This window comes from Symphalangus syndactylus, chromosome 24 (genome assembly GCF_028878055.3).
Source record: "Symphalangus syndactylus isolate Jambi chromosome 24, NHGRI_mSymSyn1-v2.1_pri, whole genome shotgun sequence".
NCBI classification, from domain to species: Eukaryota; Metazoa; Chordata; class Mammalia; order Primates; family Hylobatidae; genus Symphalangus; species Symphalangus syndactylus.
The window spans coordinates 31,128,440-31,147,776 of record NC_072446.2 but is presented as its reverse complement, the minus strand read 5'-3'; the positions used below and the strand labels follow the sequence as shown (position 1 = coordinate 31,147,776).

The window sequence follows — 19,337 nt, the reverse complement described above, 5'->3', positions numbered from 1 at the left end:
TTCAAAGAGCCCCAAGGCGCTGGGGACAGAGAAAGGTGAGGCCAGGTTGTCATCCTGCAGGGGAACAGGCACACACAGCCAGCAGGGGCCTGATGGTAGATGAGACCAGGGGGACGTGGCAAAGCTGCTTCAGTCTGGCCACAGCACTGCGTCGACCTGGACTCTTGAGCCTGTCTAGTGTCCTGCTTCTGAGAGCCAGCTGGACATCTCAGTGGGGAACAGGACAGTCACTCTCGAGGCAGGAGGATCACTTGAGCCCAGATCGAGGCTGCAGTGAGTTGTGATCACACCACTGCACTCCAGCCTGGGTAACAGAGGGAGATTTTGTCTCAAACAAACAAAAAAAACAAAAACAGACATACAAAAAAGACTCAGTGTGAAGAGGGGAGGGGGACAGGGCAGCTCCAGTGTTTCCTCCAAAGTGAAAGTATGCCCTCGGGTTTGGAGGCTGGCCCTCAAGAAGCGTGCCCGAAGCTGAGGGCTTCTTGGAAGCATTTTATCTCAAAAGGAGACATGAATCTTATATTCCACTATGTGATTCATTTTTATACAAAACCATGTTTGAGTTAATATGAAATATACATACATATATGACAGAGTCTCGCTCTGTTGCCCAGGCTGGAGCGCAATGGTGCCATCTCCGCTCACTGCAACCTCCGCCTCCTGGGTTCAAGCAATTCTCCTGCTTCAGCCTCCCCAGTAGCTGGGATTACAGGCTCCTGCCACCACACCTGGCTAATTTTTGTATTTTTAGTAGAGGTGGGCTTTTGCCGTGTTGGCCAGGCTGGTCTCGAACTCCTCACCTCACGTGATCCACAGAGTGCCTTGGCCTCCCAAAGTGCTGGGATTACACGCGTGAGCCACTGTGCCTGGCCATATGAAATATTTTAAATGAGTTTTTGCATTGAATCTCTGAATAAAATTGATGCTGCAGGATGGGGATCAACAAACTTTTTCTGCAAAGGATCAGACAGTATAATAAATATTTTAGACTTTGCAGGCTGTGTGGTCTCTGTGACCACTGCTGTCATAGCCGAAAAGCAACTTTGTGTAGACAATACACAAAGAAACACAAAGCTGTGTTCAATAAAACTTTATTTATGGCCACTGGAATTTGGATTTAGGATCTTTTTTTTTTTTTTTTTGAGATGGAGTCTCACTCTGTCACCCAGGCTGGAATGCAGTGGTGCGATCTCGGCTCACTGCAAGCTCTGCCTCCCGGGTTCATGCTATTCTCCTGCCTCAGCCTCCCGAGTAGCTGGGACTACAGGCACCCGCCACCACGCCCAGCTAATTTTTTTGTATTTTTAGTAGAGATGGGGTTTCACTGTGTTAGCCAGGATGGTCTCGATCTCCTGACCTCGTGATCCGCCCGCCTCGGCCTCCCAAAGTGCTGGGATTACAGGCGTGAGGGGATCATTTTTATGTTCATGAAGTATTTCCCTTTGATTGTCCAGTTATTTACAAATGTGAGTCCTGGTTCTTGGCTCTGACTCCACCCTGGGAAGAAAGTGTGTTGGGCCTGTGGCTCCACATGCAAAGCCAAGGCCTGAGCAAGAACACCAGATTTTGGAATCAGACCCATCTCTAAATTCTTGTTCTTCCTCATTAGTTGTGCCACTGACAGCAGGTGACAACCTACCTGAGCCTGGTCCTCTCCTGGGGAATATGTTTTGGAATGAGCTCACAGAAGGCCTGCACAGTGGCCTGCAGAGTAGGTATTGACTAAGCAGTGCTGTGGCCACCTTTAGTGGTGCACCTGGCTGAGCTGCCCTGGGTAGGAGGAAGGTCATGGCCAGCGTATGGGTGGGTGAGATGTGCCTCTTCCTCCTCCCTGGTCAGCTCCCCCATCCTTTTCCCCAGGCCATTCTAGCTGAACAGTTGTCCTACCTGCTGCCATCCTTCTTTCCACCTTCCAAGATTGGACACTGCTTCTCACGGGGCTCCTTGGCCCTGGGCTGGTGAGTCCAAGCACTTAGACACTTACTCCCTAGGATAAGCCCCAGCTCAGAGGCCTCCCAACACCAGCACGGCAGGGATGGGAAGGAAAAACTGAGGCTAACTGCCTCCCCCCTGGCCTCAGGGATGGTAGCTGAAGCCCAAGGGCAGCAAGGGCCAGAGCAGCCTCTCTCCCCTTGCTCATCATTTGTGCTTAGTGCTATTTTATGAAGCTGCACTCTAGAGGGATGGCCTGCTCCAAGCCTCAGACTAAAGATGCCCAGCTCCTCTCCTGATCAGTTTACAGTTCTGGGTTTACTCCTTCTGAGTCCCCGAAGCCCAGCCCTGACATTTTCCAGCTGGATGACTGCGCAAGTTACTTAGCCTCTTTGGGCCTGGGCCTATTTCCTTGTGTGTATGAGGACAACCTCATAGGGTTATTGCGGGGATTAAGAATTTGGCCATAACATACGTAGAACAAATCCTACTCACAGGAAGTGCCTAGTAAATAGCACACTATTGCTACTAAGTAACGTTACCAGATAAAATATAGGCTGTCTGGTTAAATTTGAGTTCCAGATAAACAGCATTATTTTTTAGGTTGGGGGTGGTGGCTCATGCCTGTAATCCCAGCACTTTGGGAGGCTGAGGTGGGAGGATTGCTTGAGGCCAGGAGTTTGAGACCAGCTAGGGCAACATATCAAGATCCCATCTCTACAAAAGATAAAAAATTAGCTGGGCATGGTGGCTCATGCCTGTGGTCCCAGCTACTCCAGAGGCTGAGGAGGGGGCGTTGCTTAAGCCTGGGAGTTTTGAGGTTGCATTTTTTTTAGAGACAGGGTCTGGCTCTGCTGGCCAGGCTGGAGTGTAGTGCTGTGATCACAGCTTCCTGCAGCCTCAACCTCCTGGGCTCAAGCGATCCTCCCACCTCAGCCTCCTGAGTAGCTGGGACCACAGGCGCACACCATCATGCCTGGCTAATTTTTCAAAATATTTTTTGTAGAGATGAGGCGTCCCTATGTTGCCCAGGCTCAAACTCCTGGATTCAAATGATCCTCCCCACTCAGCCTTCCAAAGTACTGGAATTACGTGGTGGGCCACCACACCCAGCCAAAAATATTTAAATAAATTTAAAAAGGGAAAATTTTTAAAAGTGCATATACCAAATACTGTTTGGGGCATACTTACTCTAAAAAATGTTTACATGAAATTAAAATTTAACTGGGCGTTAACTTTCCCTCCTAAATCTGGCACTCCTACACTGAGGGAGGCTCCACAAACCCAGGAGCCTTCCTGTTCCCCAGCCCCCAAACAGCCCCCACATCCCTCTAGTCCACCCAGCACAATGGGCTCATGCAGAAAAACCTTCTCTCCTGTGGGCAGGACAGAAAGCTGGTTTCCCGCAGTGCTCTGAGACCAGTCCCAGATCCACTCTGTACTTGCCTTGGGACTTGGAACAAGCTCTTCCTTGCCCCTTCCTTACCCTGTTTTTCCAGTGAGACTGGTAAATCCTCTTGCTGGCTATCCAGAAGGAGTAAAAGACCTATGATTCAACAGAATCAGCAGTATTAAGAATCTAATTGATCGGGCCAGTGGCTCACGCCTGTAATCCCAGCACTTTGGGAGGCCGAGGCGGGCGGATCACCTGAGGTTGGGGGTTTGAGACCAGCCTGACCAACACGGAGAAACCTCATCTCTACTAAAAATACAAAATTAGCCGGGCGTGGCGGCGGGCGCGTGTAATCCCAGCTACTCAGGAGGCTGAGGCAGGAAAATCGCTTGAACCCAGGAGGCGGAGGTTGCAGTGAGCTGAGATTGCACCATTGCACTCCAGCCTGGGCAACAAGAGCGAAACTCCGTCTCAAAAAAATAAACAGACTCTGCTTAATCTTTTCAATGAACTCCATCAACAGCCCTATTATCATTATCCCCATTCTACAGATGAGGAAACAGACTTGGAGAAGGGTGTTCCAAAGTGGCTGTTCCTCCCCTGCAACTGGCCCTCATTCTGGTTCTTCCCCTTGTCCTCCAAAGCTTGGGCTGAGCCAGAACTCAAACCCCAAGGCCGTCTAGGAGGCACCAACTTGTCACAGCCATGCTCAGACTCCATGTCCAAATCGACCTCATAAAACAGCTTCCCAGAAGGAGCCACCATTGAACTCACCCTTTTCCCTATTCCCTACTTTGTCCCATAGATAACTTGCTGAGTTTGGATTATGAAAAGTGGCCACAATGCCCGCCACTAGGCAGCCAAGATCCAAATTACTGGGCCGGGTGAACCCTACTTCTGACCTAATAAAGAAATCCTGTGGTTTCCAGAAGAGGCAAATGAACAATACTTCTTACAAGAGGCCATTTAAGGAATCTGGTGTAAATGAATCTCGCATCAAGTTTTCCAGAGGGTGTGACACTTAAATTTGAGTGTTCTGTTTTTCCTGGTGCCAATTTTTCTGAGTGTAATTTCTTCACTCAGTTTTGGTTTCTGAGATAGAGGCCCCAGGCTGTTATCACGAAAGGCAAAATTGGGGTGCTGTCTCCCCAGCTGGTGGGACTGTGAGGTCTAGCCCAGCTCTGCTGTTCGTGATTGACAAGATAGCTTTGGCAGCCTCTCTGCTGGCTTTCAGGAGGCAAATTCGATGTTGGCATCCCTCTACCCCGTGCCCAAGATGCTGTGAGGACAAATGAGGTCACTAATGGCAAACACACACCAACAGTAGTCCAGTGTGCTGAACCAACTATTCCTATTCTGCCCTTGTACAAGGTAGTATTTCCTGGGACAGGGTTTTAGGTAAAAAAATGAAACCAAGACCCTTGACTACTTATTGTTTGTTATTATGAGGGCTCCCTATGTCTTGATTAGAGGCCTAGAAAACCTAAGGCCTTCCTGTAACAATGCCCAACCATGCTTCAGGCCATTCACACACCCATCTGGTGGTGCTTAGTTGGCACCCAACAAGATGAGGCTGGGTCAGTCTCTTGCTCAGCCTTGAAAGAGGCTTTGGCACTTTCCTGCCAGCCTCATCGATAACTTCTGACCCACCCCTTTTGGGGTTGAGACACCATGCTCAGGAGCACAGAGTTCTGAAAAACCTTGAGAATTTCAGCTACCCTGGTGATCCTGTGTTTTGTGAACCTACTCTAACCTATGCAAGTCTAGTTCCCCCATACATTCCAGGTGTGTGATTGAGGTGGGACTCTTGGTATGGAGCTTAAGTGGTGCTGGGGATGTACCAGCTGAGAGCATTCAGGCCTCGAGTCTGTGGAGCAGGATGCTGTGCTGCCAACTCCTTTTTTTTTTTTTTTGAGACGGAGTCTTGCTCTGTCGCCCAGGCTGGAGTGCAGTGGCACGATCTCGGCTCACTGCAATTTCTGCCTCCAGGTTTAAGCGTTTCTCCTGCCTCAGCTTCCCGAGTAGCTGGGATTACAGGCGTCTGCCACCACGCCCAGCTAATTTTTGCATTTTTAGTAGAGACGAGGTTTCACCATGTTGGCCAGGCGGGTCTCGAACTCCTGACCTCAAGTGATCTGCCTGCCTCGGCCTCCCAAAGTGCTGGGATTATAGGTGTGAGCCACCTCGCCCAGCCCCGACTCCCTTCTAGGGCATGTTTTAACCAGGTGTTCTGGTCAGTTGGTCGAGAGACAGGCCAAGTCAACCCTCATGATGAATATTCAACAAGTCCTCAGTAGGGTGCCCAGCACGGATCAGACACATCAGAAAGACGGTGGGCATACCATGCACTCATCAATGCCCCAGGCAGCAGGAGACACCCAAGTGCCACTGAATTCCTCAAATACAAATGTGACTTTTAAACTTTTTCTTTTGTTTTTAAATCCAGGATCAAGACCACAATTTATTATGTAAGACATGGGGTGAAGAATGATCAAGGAAAGTTATGGCTGTGAGTGACATGGAATTAGATGAAAAGGCTCAAGTTTGCTGAAGAGAGTTTAAATTTGGCTTTTGCTCTTGGAAACGTCAAAATAATCATAAGAAGCACTTGTGCCTTACAGAGCAAATAATCCACAGAGTGTCATTTTCATTTTGCAAACAGGGTCACAACAGCAGTCAAATAAAAGCCTGAACACCCAGAGAGTTAACATACAGATTCGATAAGGATAACAAGGGATTGAGCATGCTGGTGGGTTTTTAAGTCAGATCCACATTGAACCCTGTGACCTACTGGAGGTTATAAGTGGAACCCGGGGAAAGCAGCTTTCCATACAAAACAACAACAACACAACGACAACAAAGAAAACCAGACTCTGCTGGATGTCTATAATACTCATTTGCAGTAAGGCTTTCAAGATACAGGAATTTTTATAGCATTTGTATTTTAAGAATTTAGGGCAAATACATTTTTTTTTCTACTTGATAAAAAGAAAATTAGTACTTAAAAGGTTCAAAAATATATTGATTGAGTTATTTTTTTTTACATAAATAAATTATATTGATTTTTAGGATTTAACAGCTGAAAAAACCCTTTCTGCTTCCACTGGAGGCAAAACTGAACAAAATGTTAGTTAAATAGAGAGAGCAGCATTTCTAAGAAATCTGTGGTCAGCATTATAGACCATCTATGCTACAAGGATGTCATTAAATAGGATTTGTTCAATTATTGGATTCTTCTTCTATGATCAGTTATAGAATTTCTGGTTTATATCTCTGATTCATAAAACTGGGACTCCACTTTTTGAAGATACATCTGATTGATTTTTTTCAGTCATGATTTAACAGACTTCTTTGAGATGCTCATTTTAACATTTACATAATTTATAATCCCAAATGTATAAAAGACAATGACAAAAGCATCATAAATAAATAATGCAAAATGAAATAGTTACGTCAAACTTTTGGACCTTCTGATAAATTAGCAAAACTGTAACAGAAAAAGTAAAAAATACAGTAAATTGTGACAACAAAAAGTGAAACTGGTACTAGTAACACTTGCAACATTTCCAAGGGTCCTGCGCAGCCCTGCGCCCCCAGAGTACTGAACCATGAGCTTACTTCAAGTCTCAAGAGTGTGAACTACCTGTGAAGAGACCATCAGAAGGGACGTTAACATGAAGGTGAAAGGACATGGGGAAGTGCTGCTGAGGCAGGTTCTTTCTCAGTTCCTAAACATGGAGAAGCTGAGGAAGAAGAGAAAATAATGTTGACTTGCAACGTAGTTTCGATTAACTGATAATTTGGAATTTGGGTCCAACTGTAAGATATAAACAGAATGGAGAAATTAATGGAGGAGTAACTTTTCACAGCTGTATTATAAAGGGTGGCACACATTTGACAGCTTCAGACACTCTTGATCAAAGGACCTACTAGCAAGTGTCAAAGTGTTGGGAAACTGTCTTCCTGCAGGCTCCAGAAAGTGCCTTATTCTTGGTGAAGGAAAGCCTGAAGTGAAAATCCATTCAGTCCTGGTGCTCTTTAAACACAGAGAGGCAAATTAATGGCTAGAGAAATCTGTAAGCGAACCAGGTGAGAGCAGAGCGCTAGCCGTGTGCTTGTGAAGCAGCGTGTAGCTCTACGGAGCGTGGGTCCTTGCCCCACCCCCGTTGCCAGCAATAACTCATGGTGGGTAAAGCTTTCTCGCAGCGAGAGGAATCTTTTCACTGTTGAGAGGGATGTATAGAAAATAATGCCTAGTCAGTCAGTATTTCTTCTTGCTGCAGGTGTCTGAAAAACCATGAAGGGGGAAATTATATTACTACCGGTAAGGTTTGTTTTTTATAAAGAAATGAATATATGTATTTTCAACCATTAGTTATATACTTGTCTATACTACTCACTTAGTAATCATGATAAAATAGGGAAATATTTTAACTCAAAAATATGCACCAGCACTTCCTTTTTCTGTGCTTTTTGGTTCCCTGTGACATTCTTCCTGTGCAACCTAGCTCACAGAAAAAGAGCTCCTCTTTGTCTCTGTTCTTCGGCCCTTCAATGATAAATCCCTAGACAGCTTTCTTTTACCATTTTTCCTCCTCAAGTGAGTGGGAAACTTGGAAGAGAAGGGGGTAGGGCATGTCACCAAGTACTGTATTAACTATGATTGCTGGAATGAACTGGATAACAGAATGAGAATTCTGTGCCTCCTAGACTAGGTAGACAACACTTATCTAATGAAGTGGTGAGACCCTGCAACTATTAACATCTGTTACCATAGTTCTCAGACAGGAAATCAGGTAGGTAATCTTACTTATGGAAACACAGGTTCTTATGGAGGTGAAGTGAGGGAAGTAACAAACCTTTATGGGATAAGAAACTTACAAGTCACAATAATTTCTTAAATGAAAAAAGTTCTAATTGGTGTCATTGTTGGAGTCTTTGAGTGCCCCCTCCCCAGCCTGTGCCCCATGTTCTTTCTCTGCGGGCAAAGGGGCACTGGGTTCGGCACAGTTCTCATCACCGCTGGGCTCCCTTTCGCAGCTGGGAGCAGGCTCTGGGTGGGAGTTGGGGTTGTCCCCCTTTGTCTTCTTCTTCTTCCTCTTCTGGCTCTCCAGACCTACTATTTCCGAGTGTCTGGCCTGCTGCATGGCTGGCAGAGCCATGCCCATACCAGGGGAGAGGAACATGGATGGGTAAATGAGTCCAGGAGATACTCCTGGGATGAGAAATGGGTTAAAAGCCACAGGACTACTAGTAGTTATTGCAGGTTCAGACTGATCAGAAAATGGACCTGGACCAGGCTTGTCCTCAGCTAAAGTGTCTGTTTTCACATCATGGCTACTCGGCTTGTCTTCCGCAGTCTTTTCAGTCACTGCCGTACCACTTTTCGTTGTGCTTGATAGAGACGCCGGAGCAGTGGAAGTGCAGGTGGTTGCCATGGGTGGACTGAGGAGTCCCCCAACACCAAACATCTGGGGCACAGCAGCCATGCCTGGCAGCATCATGGGCAGCATGCTCAGGGTGCTTTTGACCTCTTCACCCGTTGGCATCGTGGCAAAGCCTGCTGGAAACCCCACCAGCCCGGTGAGGGGGATGCCTGGCATATTTCTCATGTTCTGAAGTCCTACCAGGTCCATCCCAGCAATCAGTCCATTCATGAACAGTGGCCCCATTCCAGAGGGAGAGTCTGCCACAATGGAAGGAGCCTTCAGGAGTTCACTCCGAGGCCGCCTCCCCCTCCTGCGGGGACCCGTATCTCGAAGAATAGGCTCAGCCAGGGTGTGATTGAACTTGTTTTCTGGAAGAAACCCCTGGTAAAACAAAGAAACACAAAATGCTGAAGGCAACAGGATGGCAGGTGGTCAGCTGAGGGTGATGACCAGAGCTCTGCACTGGCCTGGCCTGTCTCCAGCTGCACGAAGGGTTCCCAGTACAAGGAGCACCTCCCGCCTACTTGTGCAGCTCTCCGGCTGCCTGACTGTACCTGACAGGCTTCTCCCTCAGCAGCTGAGAGCATTTTGTGGCATGGGCACAACTAGGGCACCTGTCACTGCCCAGTGGTAATTCCAACATGCTGACTGGCAAAAGTGGCATCCAGTCTGTGAGAAGCTGGCAGAAGAGAGTGGGGAGCTGGAGAAAGCACTAAAAGTGCCCTGGTTCTCAGTGAGTCTATTCTGGCTGAGACCCCTTCACCAGGTCCCAACACTTGCCTTCCTCTTGACACAGGTTTTTATTGAAGCAACAAAGCAGAATATGTAAGACAGGGTTTTGAAGCCAGACAGACCCGAGTTTAAATCCTGACTGCACCCTCCTAGCTGTGGGACTCAGGACATGTCAGTTAGCCTCTAAGTTTAAGTAAAAAAGGACAATGGTACTTATCTTTAGAGTCACCGAAAGTGACGTGTTTAATACATTACCTGATCCATAGGAAGCAGTGTTTGCTAAGGGCACATTATTTATTTATTGTGTGTATGCCCCACTCCTCTCTGAATACAATGGGATGTGTACGTTTGTTGAAGAAATGAAGGATTTATTGAACACTGTTGGGGAAACTGCCACCAAAATAAGTGGTGGTTCTCCCTAAGGGAGACCATCTATTTTTTCTCTATTTGGAGGTTCACTCTACAATTTTCTTAATTAGCAGAGAGCTCTGCAGTAAAGCACTTCCGCTCCATGTGGACCACACTGTGACAGGACCTGGGCCCTCAACACGGGTGATCTGGCACCTGCACTGGACATTCCTATAACCCATCAGGATGGCTGAGCTGCACAGAATCATGGGGGAGGGCAGATGGCTCCAGCAGCATCTGGAGAGGAAGGCGCAGGCTGCAGCCCCGCACCCTCCTTCCTGAGAGTGGAGCTCAGGAGCTCTGCAGGGCAGAGAGGATGCAGCTAGGAACCTGGTCCCTGAAGCGTAAACAAACCACTGCAATTATGATGAATCTTTCTCTGAATTTGTAATCCCTAGAGAGAGAGAGAGAATTTCTTCCCACAGATGGGAAGCGATTTCTTTCAGGACTTAGTGCCGTAGTCTCTGTGCCCCTGGAGAACTGCATGCCTTTCTCTCTCTCGATTGCCCTCCACACCTCACTGCTATCAGCTAGTTTATCAAGTAGTACATGCCCATGGTATTAAAAAAGGTGAACTGTACTTGTGCAGTTCAGCAGTCTCAGCGTTTCCTCACACAGGGGAGGCATACAGTTTGAGGACAAAGCCCTCCCCTGCTGGCGCCCTTCCTGACTGCCTGGGCATCTTCTTCTTATGGTTCCTGCTACAAAGTCAGTGTTGTTTTACCCCCTTCCCTTTGATTACAGCAATGGTGAAGCAAAATGTTCAGAGTGGCCTCAATGGATCTTGTCACACTGGATTCCACTGAGGTCAATGGTTACCATCAAGGCTGGAATGCGTAGCCTACGGAGCAGCATGAGGCGGGAGAGCTCAACGGTGAGGGGTGAGGCCTCCGGGCTGCTGAGGCGACTCTCGGGCTGTACCTGCGGCCTTTTCAGGATTCTCCTTTGGAATACCTTCCCTTCCACTAGAGTCTGCAGAGTGGGGGGTGGGGATGTGACAAACAGCAGCTGAGGCTCCACCAGCCCACAGCCTCCTTGTCTGTGGGAATCAGAGGCAGGGATCTGGCTGTTCTTCTCAATGGGGCACACTCTTGGGGCGAGAAAGGAGGTGTGGGTCCACCGAGAGACACCAGAATGACCAGAAAAACCCCACAGAACGTAGAGAAAGAAGCCAGGGAAGCTGAGGATATCTCTGGGCTGACCGGCCACCAGGCCTGAGGGCAGTTAAGAAATCTATTTACAATCTGCCTAACGGCACCTACTTTTAACTTTAATTCGGCAGCCCGGGCATTTCCCGGGAAATAAGCAAATCCTTAGAAGACCCACCAGATTTTTATTTAACGGGCAGCTGTAACCTTAGTTGGTGGCACTGGTTTCAGGTTCTCACGGGCTGTAAGGACACGTGTGTGGTGGTTCCCAAAAGAGCGGCAGCTGGACTGTGTTGGTTCCCACACTAGTGGGCACTCAGCAGCGAGGGGAACAGCTGTCAGAGGCAGCAGGGAAGGCGGTGGTGATAAGAGGATGAGCAGCAGAAGAGTGTGAGACGCCATGAAGGAAGCACTGATCATGTGTCAGGCACTGTACGAAGGGCTCCAGCAGCATCTCAACAAATCAGTCAATCAGCCCTGTGGAGTCAGTACTATCATCATGCCTGCTTTACAGAGAATTTACAGATTCATAGATGTGTGAAAACGTGCATATCCGAATGCTTCTGAGTCCCCAGAAATATTTTTTGAACTTCTACACCTGTCCTTCAGTTTCCCAAGAATATTAAAAAAAAAAAAAAACCCAGTTCATCATAAACAAAAAAGCTTTATGATAGCAACTTTAAGAAAATTCTTCTCAAAAAGCCTTGGTTTGCATCACAGAGCTGGAAGAAATCCCTGAAACTGTTATATTTAGTCCCCTTCGTTTTCACAAGTGGGGCGGTGGGGGTGGGGGTAGGCAGGGTACAGTTTGGTCAGGGACAGAGCAGGTAAGAACACAGGCCCTGTGGTTCCCAGCCCAGGCCTCTTTCCACAGCACACCACACCCTCTCTTCTTCCCAGCATGACCTGCCACTTGCAATTTGCTAGGCTGGCAACTGCCCACTCTGGCTCTAGGGAGGATCACTGGTGAAGCAATTCCTGGCTGGTTCCTGTTTCTAAAGAGAGACAGTAGGACTTGATGGATCAGGGCCAGGCTAAAAGGATAATTTCTCACCAGTCTGTCTTGAGCTCATCAATGCAAATCACCTCATTCTGGGTCAGCCACTCTGTCTACACAGCACAGTCTCAGGCCCTTGCTGGCATGGCACCACAGCCCAGGGCGCTTCAGCCAGGGTAACCACAACTTGACCACATACCTTTCTGAGCCCTCTTCCTGCAGCCTACCTACAACCGAGAGGCAGAGAAAGATGCTGGGGAGTGTCTTTCCTTTACATCCACAGATGTGCCCTCATAACTCTCCAGAGAGGGGGCATATTCCTCCTCAGAGGTCTTTCTGTTAGGAAGAAAACAAGCCAAGCACTTGATGAATGGTGCCTCCTTCTTGTTTTCAAGCAATCTGCTATAAATCAGATCTTCTTCAACATGCTTTGAGACCCTCCTCAGGGCATCTAGGACCAGCCTATGCCCCAAAGGACCTCTGGCCACGTTGGCCCTGGCCCAGTAAGTGCAAGTAGCACTCTCAGGATCTGGGATGTCAAAAGCATCCTTTCCCTGCCCTTGCTGAGAACCATGGGTGTAGAGAGAATGGTGGGTCCTTTCAGAAATGAGAACTTGCTTAGAAGGCACAAGCTGATCTTTCTTCCCCTCTAGATGTGGAGAATAGCAGCAGAAAGGCCCTGAGGATAAAGAGAATGCTCTTAATTTGCAGCAGAGCAAGAGCGCTGGCAAAGGAAGTCAGCTTTAACCATGTCCTGTGGAGGAGTCACCCCAGCCACCAGCTGCTGCCCACTCCAGTCAGATGCCCCTCCCAGCAGCGCGGCGACCACACACAGCGGCCAGGCAGGCTTTGGCAGCTCTCCCTCCCGGTAATTATACCCTGGGAGCAAACCTGCTTCCCCTTCCAGGAAAGGCCTGCGGAGGGGGCAAAGAGAACAAGGAAAAGGAGCTTCCTTATGTTCAAGCACACTGGAGGCAAATCTGCTTTCTATCTAATTGCACAGGCATTCCAGCCCAAGAACATCCTCATCAATGCGTGGTGGCATTATTCCAACTCTAAAACTTAACTCTGGGAGGAGTTAAGAGAAGGTGGTGACCAGAACTTCCTTTCTCCTCCAAAGGTTAGTACATTCATCCAACAAATGTATGCCGGGTGAAAAGAGACCTAACGACAAAATGCGATGTGTGGCTCTCCATTTAAAAATCCTAAAACCAAACCAAAACACAACCACAACCAGCTCGACAAAATGCGATGTGTGGCTCTTCACTTAAAAATCCTAAAACCAAACCAAAACAACAACAACCAGCTCTAAAAGACATTTTTGGGATAACTGGTGGAATCTGAATATAGACTAGATAACAAGTATTATTAATATGCACGTGTAATAAGGGCAATAATTATGCAGGAAAATGTTCTTTATGAGATGCATGCTAAAGTATTTAGGGGTGATATGTCATGTCTGCAATTTACTGTCAAATGGCCCAGCAAAACCTCAAAACTATACACATATAGGTAAAACCAATATATACATATGTAACTTACATATATAAACTATATTAAGTATATGTGTGTGTATACATATATTTAATGAGTAACCACTATGTACTGGGCATTAAAAATTGAATCCCACAACCTTCCATGCAGCCTGCGCTATGATAATTCTGTAGACACCACCCGTCCAAACCACAGCACGTATGGCAGAAGGGCCATGTGAGCTCGAAGGAAGGGAGGAGGAGTTCCTTGTGAGATTTAAATCTATTTCTAAAAAGAGGGGTAGGGTTTCTGCTATAAATGTTTCAAATAACTATGTTGAAATCCTGTGCCCCAAAAGGTGATGGTAATAGGATGCGGGGGTTTAGAGCGGTGATTAGGTCAGAATGGAATTAGTGACCTTATGAGAGCTGGCTGTCCCTTCCTCCATGCGAGGGCACAGTGAGAAGACACTGGTCTGGATGATGTGGTATGGGGCCTCACCAGATACCCAATCTGCCAGTGCCTTGACCTATCAGTGCCTTGACCTTGGACATTTGGGTCTCCAGAACTGTGAGAAATAAATTTCTGTTGCTTATAAGCCCCCCAGTATTCTGTTATGGTAGTCTGAATGGACTAAGTTATCTATGGCAAAGAAAAAGGGTACAGTGTACCCTAGAAGGCCCTGTCCCAAGAGGAGCTGCAGGAGATACACGGGTGCCCCTGTTGGGAAGGCTGAGCTGCCCAAGGTCTCCTTCTTGCCTTATTGCAGGAAAAGGGCCTCCGAAGCAGGGAGTGTGTTTATTTAATAAAGGAGGCTAACACATCTCTGGGAAGAGGCTGGCTTGCAAGAATAGCTTAGAAATGGGTTTTCTGGCAAAGGGTCAGCATCTGTAGGGAGGGATGAACACTAATTTCCAAGGAACATGAGGGAAACGGTTAGACATGGAGAAAGAAACAAGCAAGCCAAGGGGGAACTACGTGGCTCTTCCTGACACATCTCTAAAGCAAGAGCTCAGAGACTACAACAAAGCAAGAACCGGAGATCTTCCCTTGATGGCGTATCTGAGACACCGTGTGCCGAGACAAAAGGAGAAGGTGGGAGGCAGTGTGAAGGGCTGAGGAAAGACAGAGGGGACACAAACAAAGGTGAACCAGCTCGTACTGCTCAAGCAAGTGGAAGAAAGTGGGGGAAGAATCCTAAGAAAAGGGTGGAAGGGACATTTTCTGAGACTAAAGCAAGAGGGGAAAAAAGGGCAGCTTCTCCAACGTGACAAACTGTCTAGGACCCAAGTCTCCCCCAAAGGGGCTGTGGTAGCAGATGGAGATGAGCAACGGTTACTGGTGGAGCTACTAGACCAGCGGTAATCCAGGTGACAAACTCTGGAACAAGTTCCCTGAGAACATTAAATGCCAAACTCTTTCTGCACGAGGAGGAAATGACTAGGGTGGGCGGTCTTTTGGAGCTATAAAGAGAAATCACATTCAAGCAATCCCACCGAGAAGGGAATTCCTACTCCAGGAAAGATGTAGCTGGCAGAGTACTTAAGAGAAGGCATTCAGGAAAGCTTGAGTTTACGGAACAACCTGGGAAAGGCAAAAGTCCCCATGAGGATCTTCAGAAGCTCCCTATTCGGGCAGAAAGTGCTTTTAGGAGGCTAAAAGCACATTTATGTATAATTTGCCCAAGCGCAACACATTTTCAAGTTGAAATGTTGTTACCGCCCCCTAGAGGTTATGACTTTTGTAGTCCAAATTTGTACTCATCTGTAAACTATAATTAACTTGGATTAGTTACACTAGAAGTATTCTGCAGAAGTCTTTGAAGTCCCTTCCAGTGTCATGATGCTATAATAGGAAAAGGGTAGTGCTTAGAGGCAGCTGTTTTTCATTGCCAGTGAGGCTGGACCAGGAAGAAATGTCTTAAATGGTAGCCATAAAAACCTAAATTAGGAAATGAAAACTTCCAATAACGAATTTTGTTCACTGACAAAGGTTAAAATTTCTTCCCCTCGTAACTCTACAAATAGGAGAAACAAAACACAAACCCAAGCTTTGGCAATGGTTTAACAAACAATTCTGTAGGTGAGGGTTGAAAACAAATGACCACTGGGAGTCACAGAGTGCTCAAAAATGCCACAGCACCATTTCTTGCTGCTAATCAACTTCCTGTGCTGGCTTCCAGTCCTCTTGAAAGATGTCTCCCAGTGAACCCCTTCCCAGCTGGGGCTTTCTCTCAAGTGCATAAGGCACGGCTCAACCAGGATGCTCCTCTTGGCCCCCACACTCACGTGGCCTTCCTTACCCTCAGTCCTGGCTCCTTGGGGACGGCAGGAACCCTCTCTTCCCCGCTCAGAGAGCTGATGTCTAATTTTCCAGGTTCTTTACAGCGTGGCCTCCTCTGCTTTGGTTTGTCTGCAAAATTCTAGGATGAAAACGGAGACCAACATTACAAAACATGCTATCCCAGATTCTTCTGATGAGGCTGATGCTTTTCAACTGGTTTTGCTATTGTTCTCATCAATGGCTGTCTGCATAGGAGCTGGCCACGTTAAACTAAGGAAATAGCCACCTGGCTTCACCTAGGCTTTCTCTCCTGAAGCACCAGTGTTCCTACAGTAAGCTGGAAAACAGGCTGTGTGGGCCCCCGGCTGTCCAGACTAGAACTCCTGAGCCAATTCACCAGGCTGCCAGGGCCCTGTTAATCCCTGGCCTTTTCCTCTTGATCATTTCCTTGGATTTTATCATCACTGCTACTTGCCTGGCTGGTTTCGCCTGTCTCTGGAGGGTGCACATCTGTGAATGTGTTCTCCTCTTCCTGTGTGCTCTCTACCTACGTATCTTATTAGTTAGGTGCACCCAGGACAAAGACAGTGGTGGGGGGTAGAAGAGCAAGTGAGAAGAGAAAAACCAAAAAAGACATCCGTGCTCAAGAGTCCTCTCCTAAAAATGTCTAGTCTGAGGGACTTAGGACAAAGGCAGTAAGATGACTTGAAGGGAATGTCCTAAAGCAGAGCAACCAAAAACTAAGGACAGACCGTCCCCTGACCACCACAAATGGAAAGTATTAACTTGAAAAGAATTCAAAGGAACATTTTCATAGGTGGCAGAGTTTATGCAACCTAAAGATTTCTCTATGAGCTTATGATACTGTGTGGCAATTTTTGTGGGGACAGGGGACAAGTTCTGTCCTCTTAGGATTTTGCATGTCTACTTTTTGGCATAGTATTTTGAGATGGGCTATCATTTCTATTACTGGAGAATTGAATCAAAATTTAAACTTAAAAACAAAAGTCCTTTAACATGATGTTGTCAGCTGAGAGATTTCTCCCAAGCAGCTCCCAACTTCCTGGTTGCCCTCAGCATGCTTTCATCAAAAATAGCAACAAGTAGGCAGGAAGTAAACAGTGATCTCAGGCAGCACCAACAAACACTTACTGCCCCAAAGCCAGGAACTTCTAAGGAGTAGTCAGCCTGCTGCCTCAGCCAGTCAAGCAGACTCTTGCTGGGAACAGATTTCTCGGCTTGGCTGCTGGCTGCTGTGGCTGGCTCGGGAGCCGAGGTGGCAGGCCCTGGCCCCTCAGGGTGTATGGTGCTCAAGGTGGCCTGCCCTGGGTCTTCATGGACTTCCTGGATGAAGGAAAAACGAATATGTATAATCACGACAGAATGAAAATTAGTTTCTAAAGAAAGAAAACATGTAAGGTGTTATTTGAATCACTCCATCTATTTCCACTCTGATATTACTCAGCTGGGGTGCCTGAATTAGAACCCTACACACACCACTGACCCACGCCCGCATAAACTGTTGCAAGTGATTTGGTGTTCCCTTCACCTGAGCACTCCTCTCCCGCTCTTGTCCACTTGGTACACTTTAACTCCATCCTGACTGCCGGATTCAGTTTTCCTCCTCTGTCACCACTGCCCACTGTCCCAGGCAGCACTCACTGCTCCAGCTCCTGTCCCCACAGCACTTGGTTCCTAGCTCTCTCACATAAAGAAAATGCCATACCACCATTTACTCATCCTCTGTAGTTTGAATGCCTGTCTTACCTCTGTTTTACTAATGCCTATAATGGGGTCTATAACAATGACAATGCTAAAAAAGTGTTTGCATTAATAAATTTAAAAAATACTCTGACGACAAGGGGGAAAATTTTTATTGGTCATTCCATTGGAATTCTATGATCATTATAGAAAAACTATGGTGTTGCACATCTAAAAAAGGTAACAAACTTCTTAAAAGCTTGCAGGATTGAGCAGGGAAAGAACGTGTCACTTCAGCTTCCTAAATTACTTTGAAAGTCTAAGAGGAAGACATAACCCAAGCAATATGGCTTAGTAGTGAAGTTCTCAGCCAATAGAGAACAAGGTCCTTGGTTTGGTTTCCTGCTTTGTCACTTACTAGCTGGATAATTTTGGGGAAATTATTTAATGCTTTAAAGCCTTATTTTCCTCACCTATAAAATGGGAATAACAAAGCCCATCTTCAGAGTGGTTGTGAGGAACAAACAAGATAATCCTGTAAAGCCTTGAACATGGTAAGCAGTAGGCACTCAATAAGTACTAGCTATTATTATTGCTTTTAAAATAAGAAAACATAAAATGTGATTCCTGTTTGGGAGCTCAAAATCCAGTAAATGGGAAAACCCAAAAAACAACATGAAGCATTAAACAAAGCATAAAAGGGATCTCTCTTGGCCAGGTATACAGTTTCTGACCTTTTCTGTTGTTTGCAAATGATTTCCTTTGAGTTTGGAACAAACTGTCTTAGCATGATCTCCGTGAATCTTCAACCCTCCGTGGTAGATGCTGTTGCCCCACTTTACACAGGAGCAAAGTGAGGCTCAGTTGTAGCCCAATGTCACCCAGTAAGTCAAGCAGAAGAGCCAGGATCACATTCAGGTAGCCCTGACTCCTGTTCTTTCTCCCATACCCCAGTCTTGGAGAGCCTCACTACCCCGGAGAAAAGCCGCTGCACACTCAACCCTGCCATCTTGCTCTGCCGTGCCGTCAACAGTGGCTCTTCTGAAACCCTGGAGGAGCGGGGTTGTTCCTATTTGAAATGGCAAGACCTCCTGGCTCATTTCTCCAGGCTGTAAGCAGATTAAGCGCCATTAATGAGTTAGTAACTATCTAGTTCTACAGAGGATGGAGGGCATCTTATAATGAGAGAAAATAAAGCAGGACAACTGAAATAGAGATAAAAGATCCACAAATTATTTTGTCCCTGAGGAGGAAGGGTTTCTCAGTGTAGAAAGGTAAATGTTTTTAATCTAATGACCTCAGTACCCACCAAGATTCCCGCCTGAAGTGTCTGCTCCTTCAAAAAGATGAGGTCCATCCCTCCTTCAACATGTTTCCGCCTCCCTCTCCGCCTCCTCGTGGCTGCATCATCTCTTCTGAGGCTTCCATTGACAATCTGTCCAGTCACAGGATGGATCAGGCCAGCTTGCAGAATCCCAGACAAGTCCATGCCAAGGGCTCCCTGAAGTGAACTGATAGCCCCAATCTTAGGGGTGCTGGCGCTCACTGGGAAAGGGGATGTGGCTCCTGGGGACCCCTCTGATGAGCAGGAGAGGTCCATAGCTGACTCCCCATGCCAGCCATTGAGGATGATAGGGGTGTGTCCGTGGGTGGCAGAGAACTGCTCCAGGCCCCGAGACTGTGCATCCCTCTCTGCCTCGAACTCATAGGGGCGCCTGTGCTTTTGTTCATCCTTTGTGAATACTGGAGCTAAGAAGCTCTCCTGTGAACACACAAACAGCAAGAGAGGTCTGAATGCCACACAAGTGGCTGAATGCTAGCTCTTTCTCCAGGCCTGA

At 47.1% G+C, this 19,337-nt stretch overlaps 1 protein-coding gene across 6 annotated transcripts in view; it reads right to left on the bottom strand.

Annotated features, from left to right (window-relative positions):
• Nucleotides 1-5,750: 5,750 nt before the first annotated feature.
• The window catches only part of CHD6 (chromodomain helicase DNA binding protein 6), a 214,176-nt gene continuing 200,589 nt past the window's right edge, over nucleotides 5,751-19,337 (bottom strand). For 5 of the 6 annotated variants that reach the window (XM_055266598.2, XM_055266603.2, XM_063633846.1 and 2 more), the window contains 4 exons: nucleotides 18,809-19,261; nucleotides 16,951-17,142; nucleotides 15,818-15,937; nucleotides 5,751-9,138 (listed from right to left, as the gene is read on the bottom strand). In XM_055266598.2, the coding sequence (XP_055122573.2) occupies nucleotides 8,242-9,138; nucleotides 15,818-15,937; nucleotides 16,951-17,142; nucleotides 18,809-19,261 (1,662 nt within the window). In that variant the 3' untranslated portion in view covers nucleotides 5,751-8,241. Of the gene's footprint in view, nucleotides 9,139-15,817; nucleotides 15,938-16,950; nucleotides 17,143-18,244; nucleotides 18,609-18,808; nucleotides 19,262-19,337 lie in introns of those variants that run through there. The other variant, XM_055266604.2, reaches the window with a different exon arrangement.